The 19845-nt window shown below is 56.7% G+C and overlaps 3 protein-coding genes across 3 annotated transcripts; 1 reads left to right on the forward strand and 2 right to left on the reverse strand.

Annotated features, from left to right (window-relative positions):
- Positions 1-251: 251 nt before the first annotated feature.
- EI24 (EI24 autophagy associated transmembrane protein) lies at positions 252-8147 on the reverse strand. The gene is made up of 11 exons (XM_053997020.1): positions 8052-8147; positions 7029-7176; positions 5201-5346; positions 3906-3966; positions 3207-3273; positions 2683-2807; positions 2331-2450; positions 2132-2243; positions 1238-1349; positions 1083-1157; positions 252-973 (listed from the first exon to the last, which is right to left on the reverse strand). Exons 2-11 carry the CDS (start codon positions 7068-7070, stop codon positions 802-804), a joined length of 1032 nt encoding a protein of 343 aa, XP_053852995.1. The 5' UTR covers positions 7071-7176; positions 8052-8147; the 3' UTR covers positions 252-801.
- Positions 8148-9192: 1045 nt separating this feature from the next.
- Positions 9193-13429, reverse strand: FOXRED1 (FAD dependent oxidoreductase domain containing 1). Its single transcript, XM_053997019.1, has 10 exons — positions 13234-13429; positions 11806-12050; positions 11618-11728; positions 11422-11540; positions 11242-11336; positions 10966-11067; positions 10821-10888; positions 10588-10736; positions 9725-9854; positions 9193-9649 (listed from the first exon to the last, which is right to left on the reverse strand). The coding sequence occupies exons 1-10, from the start codon at positions 13427-13429 to the stop codon at positions 9290-9292; spliced, it is 1575 nt and encodes a 524-aa protein (XP_053852994.1). The 3' UTR covers positions 9193-9289.
- Positions 13430-13541: 112 nt separating this feature from the next.
- SRPRA (SRP receptor subunit alpha) lies at positions 13542-19782 on the forward strand. The gene is made up of 14 exons (XM_053997114.1): positions 13542-13703; positions 14421-14504; positions 15316-15479; positions 15576-15736; positions 15858-16011; positions 16453-16603; positions 16766-16872; positions 17047-17165; positions 17449-17535; positions 17627-17799; positions 17890-18103; positions 18180-18343; positions 18469-18567; positions 18785-19782. Exons 1-14 carry the CDS (start codon positions 13584-13586, stop codon positions 18911-18913), a joined length of 1926 nt encoding a protein of 641 aa, XP_053853089.1. The 5' UTR covers positions 13542-13583; the 3' UTR covers positions 18914-19782.
- The last annotated feature ends 63 nt before the right edge of the window (positions 19783-19845 follow it).

The following is a 19845-nucleotide window of genomic DNA, read 5'->3' on the forward strand; positions in this document are numbered from 1 at the left end:
GCGGGGCGGTGCGTGAGGGGCACGGCGCCTCCCCATTGGCGGAGCGGGAGGTGGGCGGTGCCAGCGGGGAACGAGCCGTGACGTGTCCGTCCGGGTTGGCGGGGCCGGAAGGGTCACGTGGGCGGAGGCGGAAGCGGAAGCGCGCCGGCCTGGCCACGTGGGCGGCGGAAGCAGTGCGGGGCGCGGGGGGAGCCCGGCCCGGGAACCCCCGCCCGGAGCAAGGAGAGCGGCAGGCGCGGAACGGCTGAGAATCGTGGTTTCTCCGTTTAATGTTTCAGTGTGAAAATACTAGAGAAAAGTTGATAAACCGGCCCGAAATATCCAAAGGGGTTTGAACGTCACCGGTTCCTTCCCCGACCCGACAGAAACGGTACATGCACGGAGGGGGACGCTGTGCTCGACGGCAGCGGGAGCTCCCAGAAATGCCCGCCCCCCTCCCACGACCTGAGTTAGGGGAGATGGAGGGAGCGGGAAGGGGGACGAGGGGCAGGGGGACACGGGGGAGACACGGGAGGGACACAACGGCGAAACGGGGTGATGGGGTTCCGACCCACGGCCCGAGGCGGGGAGATGGCACGGGAAAGGCGTACAAAAGAGTCCACTATAAAACAAGCGCAGGGCACAACCCGGCTCCTGGAAACTCACAAAGGTGTTAAAAACCCAGATTTTCCCCAAAAAAATTTCCAGGGGGAGACGCAGAACTGACAGTGACACCTCGTCAGGCCGGTCCTGCCCGGCCCTGGAGATCGGGGGCGCAGAGAAGCCTGTGGGTGTCCCCCCTCCCCGGGGCCTGGGGGCAGCTCAGTGCCCCGGAGCAGCCGCGTGTTTGGCAGGAGAGGGCGAGGAGGAGGAGGAGGAGGAGGAGGAGGGGGAGGAGGAAGCACCGCTCAGGGCGGACTGAAGGTAAACGGTCTTGTGAAAGAGTCTGTTGCTGAGGAAAACCACCAAGGAGAAGAGACGGAGCTGGAAGTGGCTGAAAGGGAAGAGAGTCCATCAGCTGATTCCAGGAACGCCCCCGCAGGGATCAGGGGAGGCTGGGGGTGCTGGACAAGGATCAGTGGGTGGCACTGAAGGATACTCACTAGGTTTTGCCGGGGGTCCTGGCTTCATTGGCGCTGATGATGAAGAGAGGGAAAAGGATGGAGAAGAGGCAACCGCTGCAAGGGAAAAATACAATAAAATAAAATAAGGAGCAGGTGGGTGCCAGGAGGAGAAGGGGCCAGAGTGGCTTTCCCACCTGATGATGTAGGAGGACTGCATGGCTGTGAGAAATGCCAGTGGCAAGCCAAAGCCAAAGTAGTAGGGCCAGTTCCTCTCGATGTTGGACAACCGTTGGTGCATTTCGATTCCTGCCAAGAGGAGAATCCCATGGAAATGAACCCATGGGGAGGAGACACCCTCACCACAGAATCACAGAACCATTCAGGCTGGAAAAGACCTCCAATCACCTCCTTTGACCAATCCCCACCTTGTCAACAGACCAGAGCACTGAGTGCCACATCCAGTCACTTCCTGAACAATTCCAGGGACGGGGACTGCACCACCTCACTGGGCAGCCCTTTCCAATGCCTGACCACCCTTTCAGTGAAGAAATTCATTCTCATGTCCAACCTGAACGTCCCCAGCACAGCCTGAAGCCATGTCCTCTCATCCTGTCACTTTCTATGTGGGAGCAGAGCTTGACCCTCACCTGGCTGTCCCCTCCTGTCAGGAGCTGCACAGAGCCACAAGGTTCCCCGTGAGCCTCCTTTTCTCCGGGCTGAGCTCCCCCAGCTGCTCTGGGTGCTCCAGACTCTTCCCCAGCTCTGTACCCATCTCTGGACATGCTCCAGCCCCTCAATGTCCTTCTTGTCATGAGCGCCCCACAACTGGACACAGCACTTGAGGCCTCACCAGTGCCCAGCACAGGGGGACAGGCAGTGCCCTGGAGCTGTGGCCACACTGGGGCTGGTACAGGCCAGGTATCACTGGCCTTCCTACCACCTGAGCACACTGCTGGCTCACATTTACCCTCATCCCATATAAAAACTGATGGAAGATCAGCCTCTGACACCCAAATTGGCTGCTCCTTCAGTAGAGAAACGCCCAATCCAGGCAAATTCCCCCTTTCCATGCAGGGAGCCTCCTTCACCTTTGTTGAACCAGCGGTACTCGAAGCAGTAGAGCGAGTAGAGCAGCGACATGTGGAGGAGGCTGATCAGCTGCCCAATGAGGTCAATGGGGAAGAGGCTCACGATCATTCCCTGGGATAGAAAAGGGAATTGAGAGAGGGATGCTCAGGATTCAGGGGAGGGCAGCACCTGAGCTGCTGGGGTGGTTGCTTGTCTCACCTGGATGAGGAAAAGCGCCTGCAGCAGGAGGTTGAACAACATGTCAGCGATGATTTTGCTGACGCTGGGGAAGGGGTGAGGCTTCCTGCCCGACACTTCGAACGCCAGATCCGCGATGTCCTGCCAGCAGAGACAGGGGCTTGAGGCAAATGGAACTCCAGAGCAATGGGGGCTTCAGGGAAATTAAACCCAGGATGATGCTCCTGAGCTGCTTTTGCCCACCAGGAATATGCCCAGAGCCTGTTTTGGGGTGGGATTTCATCTTGTGCTCCCACACCACCTGATCAAGCCCCACCCAGTGAGGAAACTCCCCCAGTTTGCTCAAGGCAGGGCCCAGGTTCCTGTCACCCACCTGAAACCAGATGGCATTGACCACCTTACTGAGCACAAAGAGGGGCAGGACCCAGAGAGCGCTGAAAATGGAGGTGAGGATGAACTCCAGCCAGGACCAGACATCACCATGTAAGGAAGGGTCACCTTCAGAAGAGAGACAGAGACACACATGTGAGGAACTGGTGTAGGAACCTCCAAATGCTTCCTGGCACAGCCATCAGGGAGGTTCTCCTGATTCTAGTTCTCTAAATGTCTTTAAAAGCACATTTCCACCCACGTGATTTCTATTTAAATGCAAAAACACAGTGACAAATGTGTTTGAAATGGCAAGACCCCTGGGCTGGATCCCTGATGTGCACAGGCAAGGTGATCCACCCCTGGTTTTCTACTGGATGACGAACGATGGGATTGGTTGGTACTGGGAAGAAGAGGAAAACAACACAAGGAGACAGAGGTGTGAGGAACAGCTCAATGGGACAAAGATCCTGAGCTCATCCCATGGACTGCTGAGCACCCTGGAACCCCCAAGGGAAAGGCACCCACCGATGATCTGCGCCGTGACCGACTGAAGGACGGGGATGAACACTCGGTAGAACAAGAAGAGACTAAGCTGCAGGGAAAAACAAACAAGGGCCCTCAGTGAGGTACTGCACGGACATTTTGTGCTCCTGTGGCTACAGATCCAAAGGCACACGTGCCTCTCCTCCACCAGCAATCCACAAATACAGAGGAGCAAGGATTTCTGTTTAAATTCCGCCACAATCTACAGCTGAACACTTTAACATCTCCATGCCCATGCCACATACTCTGCACCAGTTTAATGAGAAAATGAAGCCATTTATTTGGTTATTTGATTTATGAAGTGTTGGCTACGTTAAGGATCAGCCTTATGAACCAGGCATAGCAAGTCATGTCTTTAAGATGTCAATATCCAATTGGCAAAACAGTATCCCAGGCTGCAGCAAAGCAGGAATTGAATGTTCAGGAGGAGAGAAGGTCTCAAAGACTTGTAAAAGCAGCTTGGGTTTCATGTGTGGGTCTCTTGAGTAAGTCTGTGGTCCTGTATTGCATAGTGAATCCCTTAAAATACAGCACTGGCATGGGAACGTGGTGGTTCCCAGCATTTCCTATTGCCATGCTGATGGCTCACCACTCACAGCCTATGAGAGCTGGAGCAGGACATGGGTTTTCACAGGGGTTTTGAAATAAAAACCGTAATAAATAAGAAAAATCTCCACATACCCAGAAGACACCTCCATTCCAGGCACAACACTGAAATATCCGGCTCACTATCCGGGGTTCACTGTGGGAGAGAGGCGTGTTAATGTCCCAGCACCTGGACAAATGTTCCCTCACAAGTGCCAACTGCTTCTGCCCCATGTTTTGGACACCTTGGAAAAGTCACCAAGAACCAGCTCAACACCAGTTGTGCACCTGATTTTATCCACACACAGAAATGCTGGAAGGAATCCCTGCACAGATTCACACCATGTCTCAGCACAGATTCACACCATGTCTCAGCCAGTGCAGTCTCTACAAGACTTACATCAGGGAGACTCTTTCAACCTTTATTAATTCCCAAAATTTGCATTGAAACAGAAGAAAAGCAAAGCTTTCTTCCAAATTTTTAAGAACATATTGTAGATCTCAGGCTTTGTTCTCCCCGAACTCTTGCCAGAATAAAACTGGGAAAATCTGGGGATGTTTTGGTTTTGGAAGAGGCTGTTTCAGCTTAGGGTGGTTTTGGTGTCTTTATTTGGACATTCAAGAGCAGCTCTGTGGGACTCTGCAGCATGCTCCCAGTCAGCTCTTGATGCCAGAGTGATTTTGCTATAAAGAAAACCAGCAAAATCCAGCTATTTATATAAACAACAACAACAAAAAAAGTTCTATTTTTCTTCAGAGGCAGCCCAGATGTGGAGCTGCAGAGACCACTGAGGAGTATCGGGATCATGGGAGACTTTTCTTTCACCTTTCAGCCAGCCACAATAATTGGTAAATATGTCTCAGAATGTGCATTACTGCCCAAACCACTGTGTGAGGTGCCAGCCCAGTGCCATCAGGGCAGCAGAGACATCCAGGCATGGTCAGGGAGTCAGACATGGGAACAGATGCTGTTTGCTCCTGCACGGGGATAATTCTGGCATTTCCAGAGCCACTGAGGCTCTGCAGCTCCAAACTCCACAAAACACAGCAGGGCTGAGGAACAGAGACACTCAATCTGCCTTGATGTGGACATTGGATCCAAGCTGCTGTTTCTTCCCTGATCCCACGATTACCAGCAGCAACAACGGATCTGAGATAGCACGAGGGTTCAGGAGGAAAAGAAACCCATAAATCCGTGTTCTTTCAGTGGTAATTCGAACTGATTATCAAACAACATAAAAGGTCCAACTTCTTATCTCATGGTAACAGCTCCAGCTCCATTACGCCGTGGGAAAAGGGAGTTTCATACCACGTGTTTCCCATTTATTGGCTCTGGCTACCAGAGGAGAAGGGAATTACCCCATTTCTGGCCAGCCACACCCCATACTCACTTCTCTTGCTTCTTCTCTTCCATGTGAAACCTCCGCTGGGCGAGGGCACTGTTGGCTCTCCTCCGCTTCTGCTCTTCCCTCTTCTGCTGGATCCGGGCATCCAGCTTGGAGATGGTGCAGATGCCCCAGATGGAGTCCTTAATTCCCTGTGGACATGAGGAGAGAGCAGCAATGGGATGTGGCTGAGCCAGGCCACCCAAACCCTCCTGATGCCATGGCTGGCCTCTCTCCCTGGCTGCTTGGGCTCAGCTGGAGCAGCAGCACCGCCTCTGGAGCAGCAGCACCGCCTCTCTTCCATGGCCCAGTGACCCAAATCACTGCTCGTTCCAGCATCTCCGTGACCAGCAGTCATTTCTTCTGTAAAGGTGTAATTTCTCTTCCAATCTGCACTATTTAAAACCCTGGCAAAAAATCAGAGTCCAATCTCTCCCAGCCTTGTCTGGCAGGAAGCCCCTCATCCCCTGCCAGCTTTTTGAGGCCAGTAAAATGGAATTACACCAATATTTGGGATGTGTGAATTCTCAGTGTATGCTATGAATTTGATGCTTACACCTTCACAAAAAAAAGCATCTGTCCTCATCCCAAAAACTTCCTCCCACCAGCCACATCCATGCCTGTTAATAAGAGAGTGCCCAGAAGTCTTCCCTTACTCCATGTTTGGCAGATTTTCAGAGCTGCCTCCTAGGACTCGGCCTGTCCAGAGAGGTTGTGGCTGTCCCATCCCTGGAAGTGCCCAAGGCCTGCATGGGGCTTGGAGCAACCTGGCATAGTGGAAGGTGCCCCTGCCCTTGGCAAGGACATGGAACGAGAAAGACTTAAAGGCTCCTTCCAACCCAAACCACTCTGGAATCCTGTCCAATTATTTCCAGCTCCAGGTGATCCCGTATCCATTGTCATCACAATTTCCCTTTAAAATAAAGATCCTAAGGATGAGGATGGTGTCACCACCCTGGTAGGGTTCTTGGAGTTTTTGCCCAAAGAGGAAAGATTCCAATCCCAAAGTCATGTGTGAAACAGCAGAGCTGGGCCCTGACCCAGGCAGCTCTTCCAGCTGATGGTGTAGGAGCACTGGGAAATGACACAACTCCTGCTTTTAGGTCGTGGCCACAGGACTTTGATCAAACCTTTGTCTGTTTTCCAAACAGAGTTATTTCTGAGCATGAGTTATTGCTCAGTCCCACACCACGAGTGGCTTTTAGCCTGTATTTAACAGGGTGGGAGCAGGGAGGTGACACAGATCTTATTGCTGGGACAGAGCTGCTGTGGTCACAGACATTCATCTATTATTGTTGTTGTTATTATTATTAAATTATACACAATATTGTACACTCTATATTAAAATATATTACAAACTTTATGTGTTGTTATATATTGTCCTTTTAAAATTAATATTGTTATTAATACTATTGAGATTTTTCATTAATTTGTGCCCAAAGGAAACCTGTCAGATGTTCAGCAGCAAACACCAAGCCCTCTGCAATAGACACACCACACAACAGGGTTGAAATACACCTGGAGACCCTTTTCCTTCCTTGGAAAAGTCACCAAGAACCAGTTCAACACCAATTGTGCACCTGATTTTATCCTCACACAGAGATTCTGGAAGGAATCCCTGCACAGATTCACACCATGTCTCAGCACAGATTCACACCATGTCTCAGCACAGATTCACACCATGTCTCAGCCAGTGCAGTCTCTACAAGACTTACATCAGGGAGACTCTTTCAACCTTTATTAATTCCCAAAATCTGCACTGAAACAGCAGAAAAGCAATGCCATGGGAAGGAGGGTGCTCCCAAAGTGCCAGGAGCAGCCCCAGGAGCCTCACCCTGACGAGGTCATGAAGGAAGATTCTCACGCTGTCGGCCATCTCGACTCCAGCATCACCTCTGCTTCCCAAACTATCAACTACAGGGAGAGGGGGAGAGCCGGACCCAAGCCTCTCTCATCCTGGAGAGATGGGAAACGGATGGAGCCTGCAGAGAGAACACACACGGCACAGCTGCTGACAGTGGGCTGACCGGGAATTACAGGTTCAGTCACACCCAGCTGATTTCCAGCAGGATTCCCGGCCCTCACCGGGCACAGCCATCCTCCAACAGGCCGGGCAATGCACCCATCCTGTTCGTACGGCAGTGTTAGCGAGCCCAGGCTTAGAGGAACAGCGCTTGTAAACCATCAGAGAAACAAACCCAGCCTCTGAAACACGGCAAAAAATAAACCACCCGCTAACAACAGCCGTGCTTTCCCACCAGGATGCAAACCTCTCGCTCCTCCCAGGCAGAGCTCCCAGCAGCTCCGGAGAAGGCTGAACTCACAAACCCCAGCCGCGGGACGCAAACAATTAAAAATCATTTTAAAACCGGGTTTGTTTTGGTTATTCTGAGTCAAACCCTGCCGGGATCTAAGCTGCGGAACCAGAGCCGGTCTCCAGATTTATCACCCAGTTAATCACGGGCAGCCTCCTCCTAACAATCCGAGTCATGAACACGCTGAAGAGGAAGGCGCCCGCAGGAATCGCCCCTCTAAGGGGGTGACCTGGGGCTCCGGACCCCTGACAGCTGAGGGCGTGACCCCCAGGCACCCGGGGAGGGGCAGAACCCCGCCGCGGCTGCCGGGGGTCTCCGTGACCCCCATAATTCGAGGGGCCCGTCCTTTACCTCAGGGCTGCTCCCACACAGTGTTTGAGGGGACGGCTCCCAAACGCCCTCAGGGCCGCCCCCGCAGTGCCCAGAATCCTGCGGGGGGTTTGTTTCGCCACGGGAAGCCCGCGGATCGCGGCGGTGCCCCCCGAGCGTGTCTCGGTGCGCCGCCCCCGGTCCCCCGGTCCCCCCGGTCCCCCCGCACTCACCGGGGCCGGCCGGGGGCGCACGGCGGGACGGGCCCGGCTCACACGGCCCGGCCGCGCCCACCGCGCATGCGCCGCGCGCACCGCGCACACGCACTGCCGCGGCCCCGCCCACCGACGGGACACGCCCACAGCTAGGGCACCGCCTATCGCACCAACCGCGCACGCGCCAAAGGCCGGTGCGGACACGCTTGCCCCAAATGCAGGTGCGCGTGCGCGCTGCTGCCGCCCGCCGCCAGAGGGCGCCACACGCACGAGAAAGGGAATTGGGAACACTGGGGGGATACTGGGAGCACTGGGGGGATACTGGGAGCACTGGGGGGATACTGGGAGCACTGGGGCTGGGGCACTGCGGGAACACTAGGGGGATACTGGGGATACCGGGGGGAATGGGAGTACTGGGGCTGGGGCACTGCGGGAACACTGGGGGGATCCTGGGAGCACTGGGGGGATACTGGGGATACCGGGAGGAATGGGTGTACTGGGGCTGGGGCACTGCGAGGATACTGGGAACACTGGGGGGATACTGGGGATACCGGGGGAATGGGGAGATAATGGGAACACTGGATGGGGTAATGGGCATACTGCAGCTGGGGACACTGGGGCAGATAATTAGGGGATACTGGGTATAATGGGGGCACTGGAGATGGGGACACTGCAGGACTGTAGTGGGGATACTGAGGATACTGGGACTGGAGGCACTGGGGCATGGATTGAGGGCACGGAATCATGATGGAAGTACTGGGGGAAATAGGGGTTAGCAGGAACACTGTGGGGACAACGAGGGACACTGGGGAAGTAACATGGATACTGGATCTGGAGGATAGGAACATAATGGGGGTATGGAGCCAGAGGGGATTAGAGCACTGGATAATGGGAGCACTGGGGAATGGGTGACTGTGAGGATACTGGGATTAGGGGGAACTGGGGAGACAATAGGGAACATTGTGGGATACTGGGGACTGCAGGTATGGGAACATAATGGGGATACTGGCAGGGAATGGAGTGTAGTGAGAACACTGAAGTGGTGGAAGGTGTCAATGGGGACATTAGAACTGACGATACTGGGGAGGATGCTGATAGCACTGGTGGAGGGAGCATGGCAGGTGTGGACCCCATTAATTCCCTGGCATACCCACCATCCATCCATCCATCCATCCATTTTATTCCTACAGGACACCACCTCTGGCCTGGGGAGGGGGTCCATGGCTGTGCCTCAGTTTCCCCCCTCCCCGCCCCCATCAAACCACGCCGTGCTCCTCCAGCGGCTCCCCATCCACCAGCCTGTCCCAGCCCAGCCTCCGCAGATCCAGGGTCTCGTACCGGCCCTTGATCACCAGCTCGGCCACGGCCCTGCCAGCGGCCGGCGCGTGTTGGAGCCCGTGGCCGCTAAACCCCGCGGCTAAAAACAGGTTTTCCAGCCGGGGGTGCGGGCCCAGCACCCCGTTCTGGTCGAAGGTGTTGTAGTCGTAGTATCCCGCCCAAGACCCCTGGACCCGCAGGGATTCGAAAGCTGGGACCCGCCGAGCCAGCCGGGGCCAGATCTGCTCCTGGAAATAATCGTGGTCCACCGAGAGATCGCTGGGATCCGGCTCTTCCTCCTGGAAAAGGGTAAGCTGGGGGTGTCCGACAAAGAACAGGGGGGTGAATGATCTGAGGGGACCCCGTGGGCTCACCTTGGGGGGGCTCATCCCGCCCAGGTAGTTCCCGGCGAAGCCATCCCGACGGAAATAAGCGCCAGAGGTGTCGATGAGGAAGGGGCAGGAGAGGCCAGGGCCATTGGGGCAGTGCCAGGTGAACACATACCTGGGGAACCCCCAAACAGAGCATAAGAGGTGCTCCTCTTGCCCCCCAGTATGGTGCAGTGGGGCTGGGATGTGGAGATCTTTGTCCTCCCCCAAAAAATAACATTGAGGGGTCATGTCACTCCTAGGCACACTGGAGGGGCTGTGGGCACTGGGGGGATAATTGAAGTACTGTGGGGGTAGTGGGGGTATTGGGGCTGGGGGCACTGGCAAGGTAATAGGGGCACTGGGGGAATAATGGGGGTATTGGGAATACTGAGGGAATACTGTGGGTACTGGGGCTGGGCCACTGGGGGGCAATAGGTGACACTGAGGGGGATAATGGGGACATTGGGAGTATGGGGACATAATGGGGACACTGGGGCTGGGGGCACTTGAGGAATAATGGGAGCTCCAGGATGCAAGACCCCACTTTCAAATAAAAAACTGAGGAAGCTCACCATCCCCTCCAGAAGCTGGAGGGTGGTGGGTGCTGGGACGCGTGTCCCGTTCTGTGATCCCCCAAAAATAGCACCTAGGGGTTCATAGACAGAGGGGTGCCAGGGTGACACCCCCCAAAATAAAAGTGCTGAGGTGCTCCCCCATGACACAGTGCTAAAGTACACCCCCAAAACAGCACCAAGGGCATCACACCCCTGAGAAAGGAGTTGCTGGGGCGTGCCCCCACTCTGAGCCCAGCAGCTGACCCACAACAGAGGGTGCTGCCAGGCTGTCCCTGCTGTGAGCCCCGGTACCTCTTCCTGGGCTGGATGGGCAGCGGGGGCTGGCACAGCCCCCTGGGCAGCCCCTCTGCCTCCAGCAGCTTCCCAGCCCAGGCGCCCGCGGCATTGACCACGATGGCACAGGCGACCGGCTGGTACTCCAGGCTGTCTGGCATGTGGACCTGGGAGGGCACAGAGGGGGGGTCACGGCTGCAGGGGGGTCAGGGGCACTCCTGGGGAGCTGGGGGAGGCACACACGCACTCACGTGGACGTATTTGATGCGCGCGGACGGCGGTGCTGACGGCATCATGTGTTTGACCGAGGTGACAAAAGCTGGAGGGTTTTGGGGTGAGGTGAGGGCTCCTGGGGGTGGCAGGGGGGAAGCCTCGCTGTGCACCCCCATCCCTCACCTCGCACATCCCCGGAGCAGCTCTGGACTCCCAGATATATGGCTTTGCGCCGGAAAGCGTTGAGGAGGGTCCAGGGGTCGAACCAGCCTTCATCCTCCAGACCTGGGCAGAGAAACATGGGGGGAAAATACTGCATGAGCCCCCCAGTACATGCACTTTGGGGGGCTGGACCTCCCCTTCCATAAATACAGCCAGGATGAAGGATGCATCAGGAGGATGAGGATGAGGAAGGATGTTGAGGGGGGTCTCCATGCCCTCCCCCATCCTCCCACATACCATAGGATGCCACAGCCACATCCTCCGTGTTCATCCAGGGGAATTTCTCCTTCAGCTGGGTGGGGGACAGCAAGGTCACCTGCACCCCTTCATCCCTGGGGACGGCCAGCATGTGGAGGAGGGTCAGGATGACCCCCAGCCCCTGAACCCCCCCGAGAGGGTCCCATGTGGGTCCCCCACCTCTGGAACTGCACGGTGGCCTCCAGGGCAGCAGCGTTCTGGGGGGATGCGAGGAACAGGTATCCAGAGGGCTGGAACTGGATGTCGATGGGGGGCTCATTTGGCACCCCAAGGTACTCCTGTAAGGAGACAGGGGGACCGCAGTGAGTGGGTCTGGATTCCCCAAATTACCCCCGGCCCATGTAACCCCACATACATTGATGTCACGGAGGAAGCTGGCAGAGAAACGGGACATTTGGATATTTTCCCGGAGGGAAAACTGCTGCCGGATCCCCCCCGCCGACAGCACTGTGGAGGCTCTGGAATACTGGAGGACCCCCCCAAATAGAAGGGGTTCAGGGGGGTCCCCAAGGCCACAGCCTGCCCTGGGAGGGGGTGTCTCACCAAGGGGTCCCGCTCCACCACGAGCACCCTCATTCCGTGCCGCCGCCGCGGGCCCTCCAGCACCTTCAGCCAGTACGCCACGGACCAGCCCACCACGCCGCCCCCCACCACCACCACGTCGGCCTCGTCGGGGGGCCGGGGGTCGGGGTGGGTGCCCGGGGGAATCCAGCCCCGGCCTCCGCTCCCCGAGGCCGGCAGCTGATCCCTCAGGGTCTGTGCCATGCGCTCCAGGGTCTGCCCCAGCTCTGCCGGTGGAACGGGGGCTGCCGAGCCTGGGGGCACGGCTGGCAGCCCCCCGTGGACCGCCCCGGTACCCTCTGCATCCCTCGGGACCGCTCTAGCTCCAGGACAGAGGGGTGGACATTCCCAGGATATCCCTGGTTCCTCAGATTCCCGCCAGGCCTCTCTGCCAACCCCACAGGATCCCCCGGCTCACCGGGAAAACGCCCTGGGACCCTCTGTGAACCACCAGAACCACTTCCCAGTAACCTGCAATCCCCACCAGTCCCTCCCAGTCCACTCTGGGAATCACCCAACACCTCCACCAGGCCCCTGTGACATGCCCCCTTGGGAGCCCCGGTTCCCACTGGGATGCCCCCTCCAGTTTCCCCTGGGTCTTGTGGAACCCCCCAGGCCCCTCTGAGACCACCAGCTGCCCAATTCTCCCCAGCCCCTCCGCAGTCCCGAGGGATCACCCCCGGCCCCTCTGGCACCCTCCCATACATGCCCGTAACCTCCCCAGTGCCCCCCGTTCCCAGCTCCCCCCATTCCCAACACTCCCCGTTCCCAGCGCCCCTCATTTCCAGCTCCCTCTATTCCCAGCTCCCCCCATTCCCAACGCTCCCCATTCCCAACGCCCCCCATTCCCAACGCTCCCCATTCCCAGCTCCCCCCATTCCCAACGCTCCCCATTCCCAGCGCCCCTCATTTCCAGCTCCCCCCATTCCCAACGCTCCCCATTCCCAACGCCCCCCATTCCCAACGCTCCCCATTCCCAGCTCCCCCCATTCCCAACGCTCCCCATTCCCAGCGCCCCTCATTTCCAGCTCCCTCTATTCCCAGCTCCCCCCATTCCCAGCGCCCCTCATTTCCAGCTCCCCCCATTCCCAACGCTCCCCATTCCCAGCGCCCCTCATTTCCAGCTCTCTCTATTCCTTGCTCCCCCCATTCCCAACGCCCCCCATTCCCAACGCCCCCCATTCCCAACGCTCCCCATTCCCAGCTCCCCCCATTCCCAGCTCCCCCCAGTCCCAGCAATCCTGACCTCCCCGTATATCCTCATACACCCCAGCAACCCCTCCCTGGGACACCCCAATTTACCTGACCCTCTCCCCGTTCCCCGCTATCCACACCCCGACCCCCCCTCCATTCTTTCCGTGTCCCTCCCCCCATGTCCCCCAAATTCCCGGGGACCGCTCCGGATCTCACCGCGGAAGAAATCGGAGCTGAGCGGAGCCGCGGTGCGGAGGAGGCGGCCCGGGACCCCTGCCGGGCTCCCCCCCGGTTTGGGGCTCCCCCCCGGTTTGGGGCTCCCCCCCGGTTTGGGGATCCCCCCCGGTTCCGGGGTTCCCCCCCCAAACCCCCCCAGTCCCCGCGCGCGCAGAGCGCGCCCCAACCGCAACATGGCCCCGCCCCCTCCCGTGGCCCCGCCCACTGCGCCGGGCCTTCGCCCCGCCCCCGCCCGCCGCCGTCCCGCCAATGGCGCGGGGGGGCGGGGCTTCCGGCGGAAGCGCGGGGCAGAGCGACGTGTGCGCCCCGCCGGGCCCGGCGCCGCCGCCATGCTCGACTTCTTCACCATCTTCAGCAAGGGCGGCCTCGTCCTCTGGTGCTTCCAGGGCGTGCGCGGGCCCGCCGCCACCGCCCCCGTCAACGCCCTCATCCGCTCCGTCCTCCTGCAGGTCGGGCGGGAGCGGCTGCCGGGGGGCGGAGGGTTGGGTAGGGGTCACATAGCTGGCGAGGGGGGAGCGGGAGAGCCCAGCTGCCGTGAGGGAGGCGGGCGGTGGGAACCGCCTGCCTGGGGAGGGAGAGGAGGTGAGGCTGCAGACATGGCGGGGAGGCGGGGACGGGACCATCTGCCTGGGAAGGGAGATCAGCTGAGCCCAGGGAGCTGGCGGGGAATGGGGACCGGGAGCGCCTGCCTGGGGCGGGGGAAGCACGGGCACCAGCAGCTCTGGGGGAATGGCACCAGCCCGTTGAGGGGCGGAGGTGGCTGGGAGGGGACACGTATGAGTGGGACCATCCAGCTGGGGACAGGGAGGAGAGGCGTGGCACACAGGTGGGACCACCTGTAGGACGGGACACAGGCACGACCAGCTCTGGGGGTGGGGATGGAACCCCACCTTGGGGAGCAACACCTCCCCAGCTTGGATGGGGACCTGGGATGGGACCACCTGCCTGGGACGGGGCACAGAGGGGCACGACCACCCCGGGAGGGGTGGGATCACCCAGCTGAGGGGGGATGGGTGGGACCACCTGCCCAGGGCATGTGGGGCCATGTGTAAGGGATGCTGGACCGCTTTGGGAAAGGGGGGTGACAGGGATGATGGCAGGGACAGGGGGATGAGGGGATGGCAGGTGCTGCTGGCACCCCTGTTCTGACAGCTCCTCTCCCCCAGGAGAGAGGTGGCAACAACTCCTTCACCCATGAAGCCCTCACACTCAAGTACAAACTGGACAACCAGTTTGAGCTGGTGTTTGTGGTAAGTGACCCCCCCCCCCCCAGGCATCCCTGTGGTGGCAGGAGGGTCCCTCCAGCCCCCCAAGTGCCCCCAAACCCAAAGGAAGGGGATTGGCCTGGAAAAGAGGGGGAACAGTTCCTGCAGTGCTGAGATCTGAGCAAACAGCTGTTTGCATTGTGTGGGGCTGGACCTCAGCTCCCAGACTGGTTTGGCCCCTCTGTCTCTGGGATTTTGGGGGGTGGGGGGCTGTGATGAGTGTTTCAGGGTGATGTTGAGCAGTGACCCCAGTGTAGCCAGGTTCCCTGCAGAAGGGGGGAACGTGGGTGTCTGTCAGCTGAATGCCACTGCAGTAACAGCTTATTTTAATCATCTGCAACAGGATTAAAACTCATCAAACCTCAAATAGAAGCTGCAGCCTTGTAAAAATTCACTTTGGCCAGAGCTATTGAAAAAAAAGCCAGAAGTTTATTGTTCCCTTCACTTTATGGAGCATTTAATGCTCTTTTTTTTAGTCTCCTGGCACCTCATCTCCATAAATCCATACAACCTTTCCTGTTGACCCACAGATAAGCTAAAGGCTTTCTTCTTGCCCTACGTGTTCCTGTTGCCATGACACGGCTTCTGTGTGTTAGAGTCACCTGCTGAAGCGAAGCTCTGGGCTGTTCTTCGCCTTTTTGGGGGCATTTTAAAAGCCTGGGAAGGTGGAGCAGAAAAGTGCAGGCTGAAGCTTGCCCAAGTTAAAGAACTCTGAATTAAACAGAGAAGTTTTTGCTTGCTTGCTGCTGTTGAATGAGCTAGAAATGCAGTGTCTGTTGGCAATGCTCCTTGGCAGGTGGGCTTCCAGAAGATCCTGACTCTAACCTACGTGGACAAGTTGATAGACGACGTCCATAAGGAGTTCAGAGACAAGTACCGCAACGAGTTCCAGCAGAAAGGAGCCCTGGGCCTCCTAAATGGCACCTTTGATTTTAAAGATGACTTCATGCGCCTCCTCCGGTAGAGAGCTTGGGTTTTGTCTTAAATTTCTGTTTTGAGCAGAGATGGGAGCGGGGGAAGAGCTGAAATCCAGGCTAATGGGTCACCTCCCTGCAGGGATGCAGAGGAGAGCAGCAAAGTCCGAGCTCCCACGGTAATGAAGACGTTTGAGCAGTCTCTGAAATCCCAGAAGACTGTCAAGTGTATGATTGAAACCCGAGGGGAGAAACCAAAGGAGAAGGTCAAGAACAAGAAGAACAAAGGTTCCAAAAAGGATGGTGAGTTGATGGGGAAGATAAATGGGAAGGAAATAAATATTCCAGAGCAATGTCTTGCAGCCTGTGCTTTCCCAATCCACTTGGAGCTGGACTGAGCTTGTGTTGGGGCTCTTCCTGTCAGGAACAGAAGCTGTGGCAGTGCCCAGTAAAGCATCTGCAGGTGACAAGCAGCTCTCAGCAGCAGGGGACAAGGAGGAACTGACCAAGGATGAAATCCTGCAGAAGAACCGGGAGGAATTCTTCAGGAGACACATGAAAGCTGGGGAGAAGTCCAGGTGGGTGATGAGGACGTGGTCAGTCTGCCTATGCTTTGAACTAGGCCATGGCTGAATCTCTCCTCCTTTTGGTGACCCCTGGAAGCCAGACCTCACTTTCCTGGACCTGATTTCCCTCCTTGCTGAAAAGATTGAGAGAAGGCACCCAGGGGTCCTGGAGGGGTAATAGAAACTGATTTTCTTTGCTGGGAGATGCAGAAACCCTGGGAGAGGTCCACACCTGTCTTCAGTGAGCAGACAGCAGTAGTGCATTAATACCTGGCTTGAGGGGAAGTGGTGCCATACAGGGTTAAAGTTCAGATAAATAAACTCTGCAGATCGGAGAGGTCAATTTCTGCCTTTTTGGGTAATCAGCCTTTTATTTTTCACGTCTCCTAACGAGGTGATGGCTGCTGCTTCCCTGCACTGAACACAATGTGTTTCTGGTCTTTGTTCCACCAGATCTCCGAAGCCTGACACACAGAAGGAGAAGGGGAAGAAGCCCCGGGTGTGGGATCTGGGGAACTCTAATGCCAAAGTACTTGATTACAGTAATTCTGCTACCAACGGCAGCGCGGAGGCTTGTCCTGTGGAGGAGTTTGACCCTGACATGGTGAGGAAAAGCCAGGCTCCATTTGCTGTCTTGCATTCTCTGGGATCAGCTGGGCATTATGAACCCAGCCCAGTCTCTGTGCCTGGATGAGAAGGGATCATGAAGAAATATGAAACAAGGATTGTGGCACTCAGCCCATAATGCTGCTTCTTCTCCTCGCAGGCCCTGGGGGACAAAAATCGGGAACCTGGCCGCCTCTATGACCTGGAGTATGAGAGTGATGATGAAGCTGAAGAGGAGAAAGTTGTCCAGAACCCGTCAAAACCCAGGTAGAGGCTCCCACTGCCCTTGCTTGTCACATGGTTCTTGATTTCTCTCCCGTAACTCCTGTTCCAGTCTAACCAGTAATGCGGGAAGCACAAACTGGTGTGTTTGTCCTCTCAGGGCAAGCTCTTCTGCAGATGATCATTTTCAAACCTCAATGTAACTCTTCTTCTCCACAGTGTGAAGAAGGGTGGCCTGGGGGGCATGTTTGGCATGCTGAAGGGCCTGGTGGGTTCCAAGAGCTTGACCAGAGAGGACATGGACCCTGTGCTGGAGAAGATGAAGGATCACTTGATCGGTACATCTGGATCCATGGTGTGAGGGATTAGTGGCAGTTCCCTGTGCTTTGTTGGGTGGGCCCCAGTGTGGGTAGTGCCCGTGGTTTGGGATAGTCTTGCCCACAGGAACTGTGGTGGGTTCCTGTCTCACCCCTGAGGAGTCCTTGAGAGTGCAGCAGAATGGGGGCAGCAGTCAGGTCTGGTGGGAATCCTGCACACTGACTCCGTCCTTCCTTTGACACCGATGTGTGATGTGCAAAACCTTCTCAGCAGCGCTGACTCCCTGTTCTGTCTTTCTCAAAGCTAAAAATGTGGCAGCTGAGATTGCAGTGCAGCTCTGTGAATCTGTGGCCAAGAAACTGGAAGGGAAGGTGATGGGAACGTTCACCAGTAAGTGTCCATGTGGCATCTTGGCATGTGGTTTGGAGCTCAGGAGTATTCCCCATGCATGACACGTCCTCTTTCCATTCTCTTTTCCCAGCGGTAACCTCGACGGTGAAGCAGGCGCTGCAGGAGGCCCTGGTGCAGATCCTGCAGCCCCAGCGCCGTGTGGACGTGCTCCGCGATGTCATGGATGCCCAGCGTCATCGCCGGCCCTACGTCATAACCTTCTGTGGTGTCAACGGTGTCGGGAAGTCCACCAACCTGGCCAAGGTAGGACCGGACCCTGGATCACAGGAGTGGGGTGATGGGGTCAGGCTGTGTAGCTACTAACGGGCTTTGCTGATCTGTTGCCTCCTGCAGATCTCGTTCTGGCTCATCGAGAACGGCTTCAGCGTCCTCATTGCCGCCTGTGACACGTTCCGTGCGGGAGCGGTGGAGCAGCTGCGCACCCACACGCGCCGCCTCAACGCGCTGCACCCTCCGGAGAGCCACGGCGGGCGCACCATGGTGCAGCTCTACGAGAAGGGATACGGCAAGGACGCTGCGGGCATCGCCATGGAGGCCATCTCCTACGGTATGTGCGGAGCTGGGGGCGGGCGGTGCTGTCCTGGGGAGGCGCTGTCCTTCACGCTGCCTCCCTGCCACCCCAGCTCGGAACCAGGGCTTTGACGTGGTGCTGGTGGACACGGCGGGACGCATGCAGGACAACGCACCCCTGATGACCGCGCTGGCCAAACTCATCGCTGTCAACGCTCCCGACCTGGTCCTGTTTGTTGGGGAAGCACTGGTGGGAAACGAGGCTGTGGATCAGCTGGTGAGTGTGGAGGCTTTGTTCTTGAGAGACGACGAGGGAAAAGAACCTGTTTCTGTAGGTTTTACTAGAGAATTGGACGGTGGCAGCACCACAAACGCATTTCTCGGATCTTTATTCTCCCTCAGGTCAAGTTCAACAAGGCCCTGGCTGATCACTCCATGGCCCAGACACCACGGCTCATCGATGGGATCGTCCTCACCAAGTTCGATACCATCGATGACAAGGTAAGGAGGCTGCTGAGGTGACTCTGCACAGAGTCCTGACAGTATCTGGAGGGGAGAGACAGGAATTGTCAAACACAGGGCACCCCTGCGCTTTCTCTTTGTGTTTAAGCCATTGAATGTAAATTTAGAAGTGTAGTTTCCACACATGGGGGATGAATGGATGACGAGCTCCCTGAGGGGGAGCACTGGATTTCACGGTGCTGCTTGTCCCCGGCAGGTGGGCGCCGCCATCTCCATGACCTACATCACGAGCAAGCCCATCGTTTTCGTTGGTACCGGACAAACCTACTGTGATCTGCGAAGCCTTAACGCCAAGGCCGTGGTCGCAGCGCTCATGAAGGCCTAAACACCAAATCGCTGTGTGCAGATGTCCCAGAAGAACCTGCTTTACCCTGTCACCACCTAGTCTTTCCCGTGTAGTGCAGAACAGAATGGAGGGATAGCAACATGAGAAGTACTTTTTTTTTGGATAAACCCCCTTTTATCCAGAAAAAGCCCTTGCTTGGGTTCCTCCATTCTGTGTCCAGTGACGCAGGCTCCCTTGCAGGGAGGCCAAATCCAGAGCTTTGTATTGTTCATGCTGCACGGGGGAGTGGGAGGTGCCTGGATCTGCTGTGCTTTTTGGTGGGTTTGAAGGCTTTTTATTGAGCTGCTTTTGATTTTTAGACCAGCTTAGGGAGGAGGCAGGAGGGACTTGGGCTTAGGGACAGCTTTAGATCTGCTATTAATGTTGCTGCTCGTGGCAGCTCCAACAAAGCTGATAAACCAAAAAAAGGTGATGGCCTGTGCTGGGCTGGAAGGGGACATGCTAAATTGCCTTAAAGTCCCCCATATCTGTCCTCACCCGGACTCTGAAGCAGGGTCCCCAGACACCATGTATTTGGGCAGGAGCTGGAGAGCTGCAGTAGCCAGGTCCAGAGAAGGAAGGCAGCCCTGCCTGGCTCCTCCCCGCTGGTCTTGGCGTTATTTGCTAGTAAAAAGGAAAAAAAAACAAACCACATTAATACTGGAAGAGAATGGTGGCTGCTTGCTGCTTTCCTGCACCCTTTCTCCCCGCTCCGAGTGCCTCTTGATCCTGGTCGGAAGTGCTACACTGAGTAATACAAACCTCTGATGATGTCTTGTAGCTCTGTATTGCAGATGTGCTATAGTGCAATAAATTGAATGCTGTCTGCTAAGAGACATAATTTATATAAAATAAACTTCATAATTTGTTCTCTGTGTATAAATAACTTGCCTCTAGCTAGGACCTGTTTCCTACTGGGTTTGGGGGAGATG

The sequence above is a fragment of the Vidua macroura genome, chromosome 22 (assembly GCF_024509145.1).
Source record: "Vidua macroura isolate BioBank_ID:100142 chromosome 22, ASM2450914v1, whole genome shotgun sequence".
Taxonomy (NCBI): Eukaryota; Metazoa; Chordata; class Aves; order Passeriformes; family Viduidae; genus Vidua; species Vidua macroura.

Excerpts from the sequence above, each read along its gene's own strand:
- EI24 (XM_053997020.1), bottom strand. The coding sequence starts at position 7,070 with ATGGCCGACAGCGTGAGAATCTTCCTTCATGACCTCGTCAGG. Across the intron at positions 5,347-7,028 it reads TCCTTCATGACCTCGTCAGG|GGAATTAAGGACTCCATCTG; the intron begins GTGAGGCTCCTG and ends TCATGTCCACAG. Across the intron at positions 2,808-3,206 it reads GGTCACGGCGCAGATCATCG|GTGACCCTTCCTTACATGGT; the intron begins GTGGGTGCCTTT and ends TCTCTTCTGAAG.
- FOXRED1 (XM_053997019.1), bottom strand. The coding sequence starts at position 13,429 with ATGTTGCGGTTGGGGCGCGCTCTGCGCGCGCGGGGACTGGGGGGGTTT. Across the intron at positions 12,051-13,233 it reads CAGCTCCGATTTCTTCCGCG|AGCTGGGGCAGACCCTGGAG; the intron begins GTGAGATCCGGA and ends TTCCACCGGCAG. Across the intron at positions 11,068-11,241 it reads TGTGGCTGTGGCATCCTATG|GTCTGGAGGATGAAGGCTGG; the intron begins GTATGTGGGAGG and ends TTCTCTGCCCAG.
- SRPRA (XM_053997114.1), top strand. The coding sequence starts at position 13,584 with ATGCTCGACTTCTTCACCATCTTCAGCAAGGGCGGCCTCGTCCTCTGG. Across the intron at positions 17,800-17,889 it reads AGTCCACCAACCTGGCCAAG|ATCTCGTTCTGGCTCATCGA; the intron begins GTAGGACCGGAC and ends TGCCTCCTGCAG. Across the intron at positions 18,104-18,179 it reads CATGGAGGCCATCTCCTACG|CTCGGAACCAGGGCTTTGAC; the intron begins GTATGTGCGGAG and ends CTGCCACCCCAG.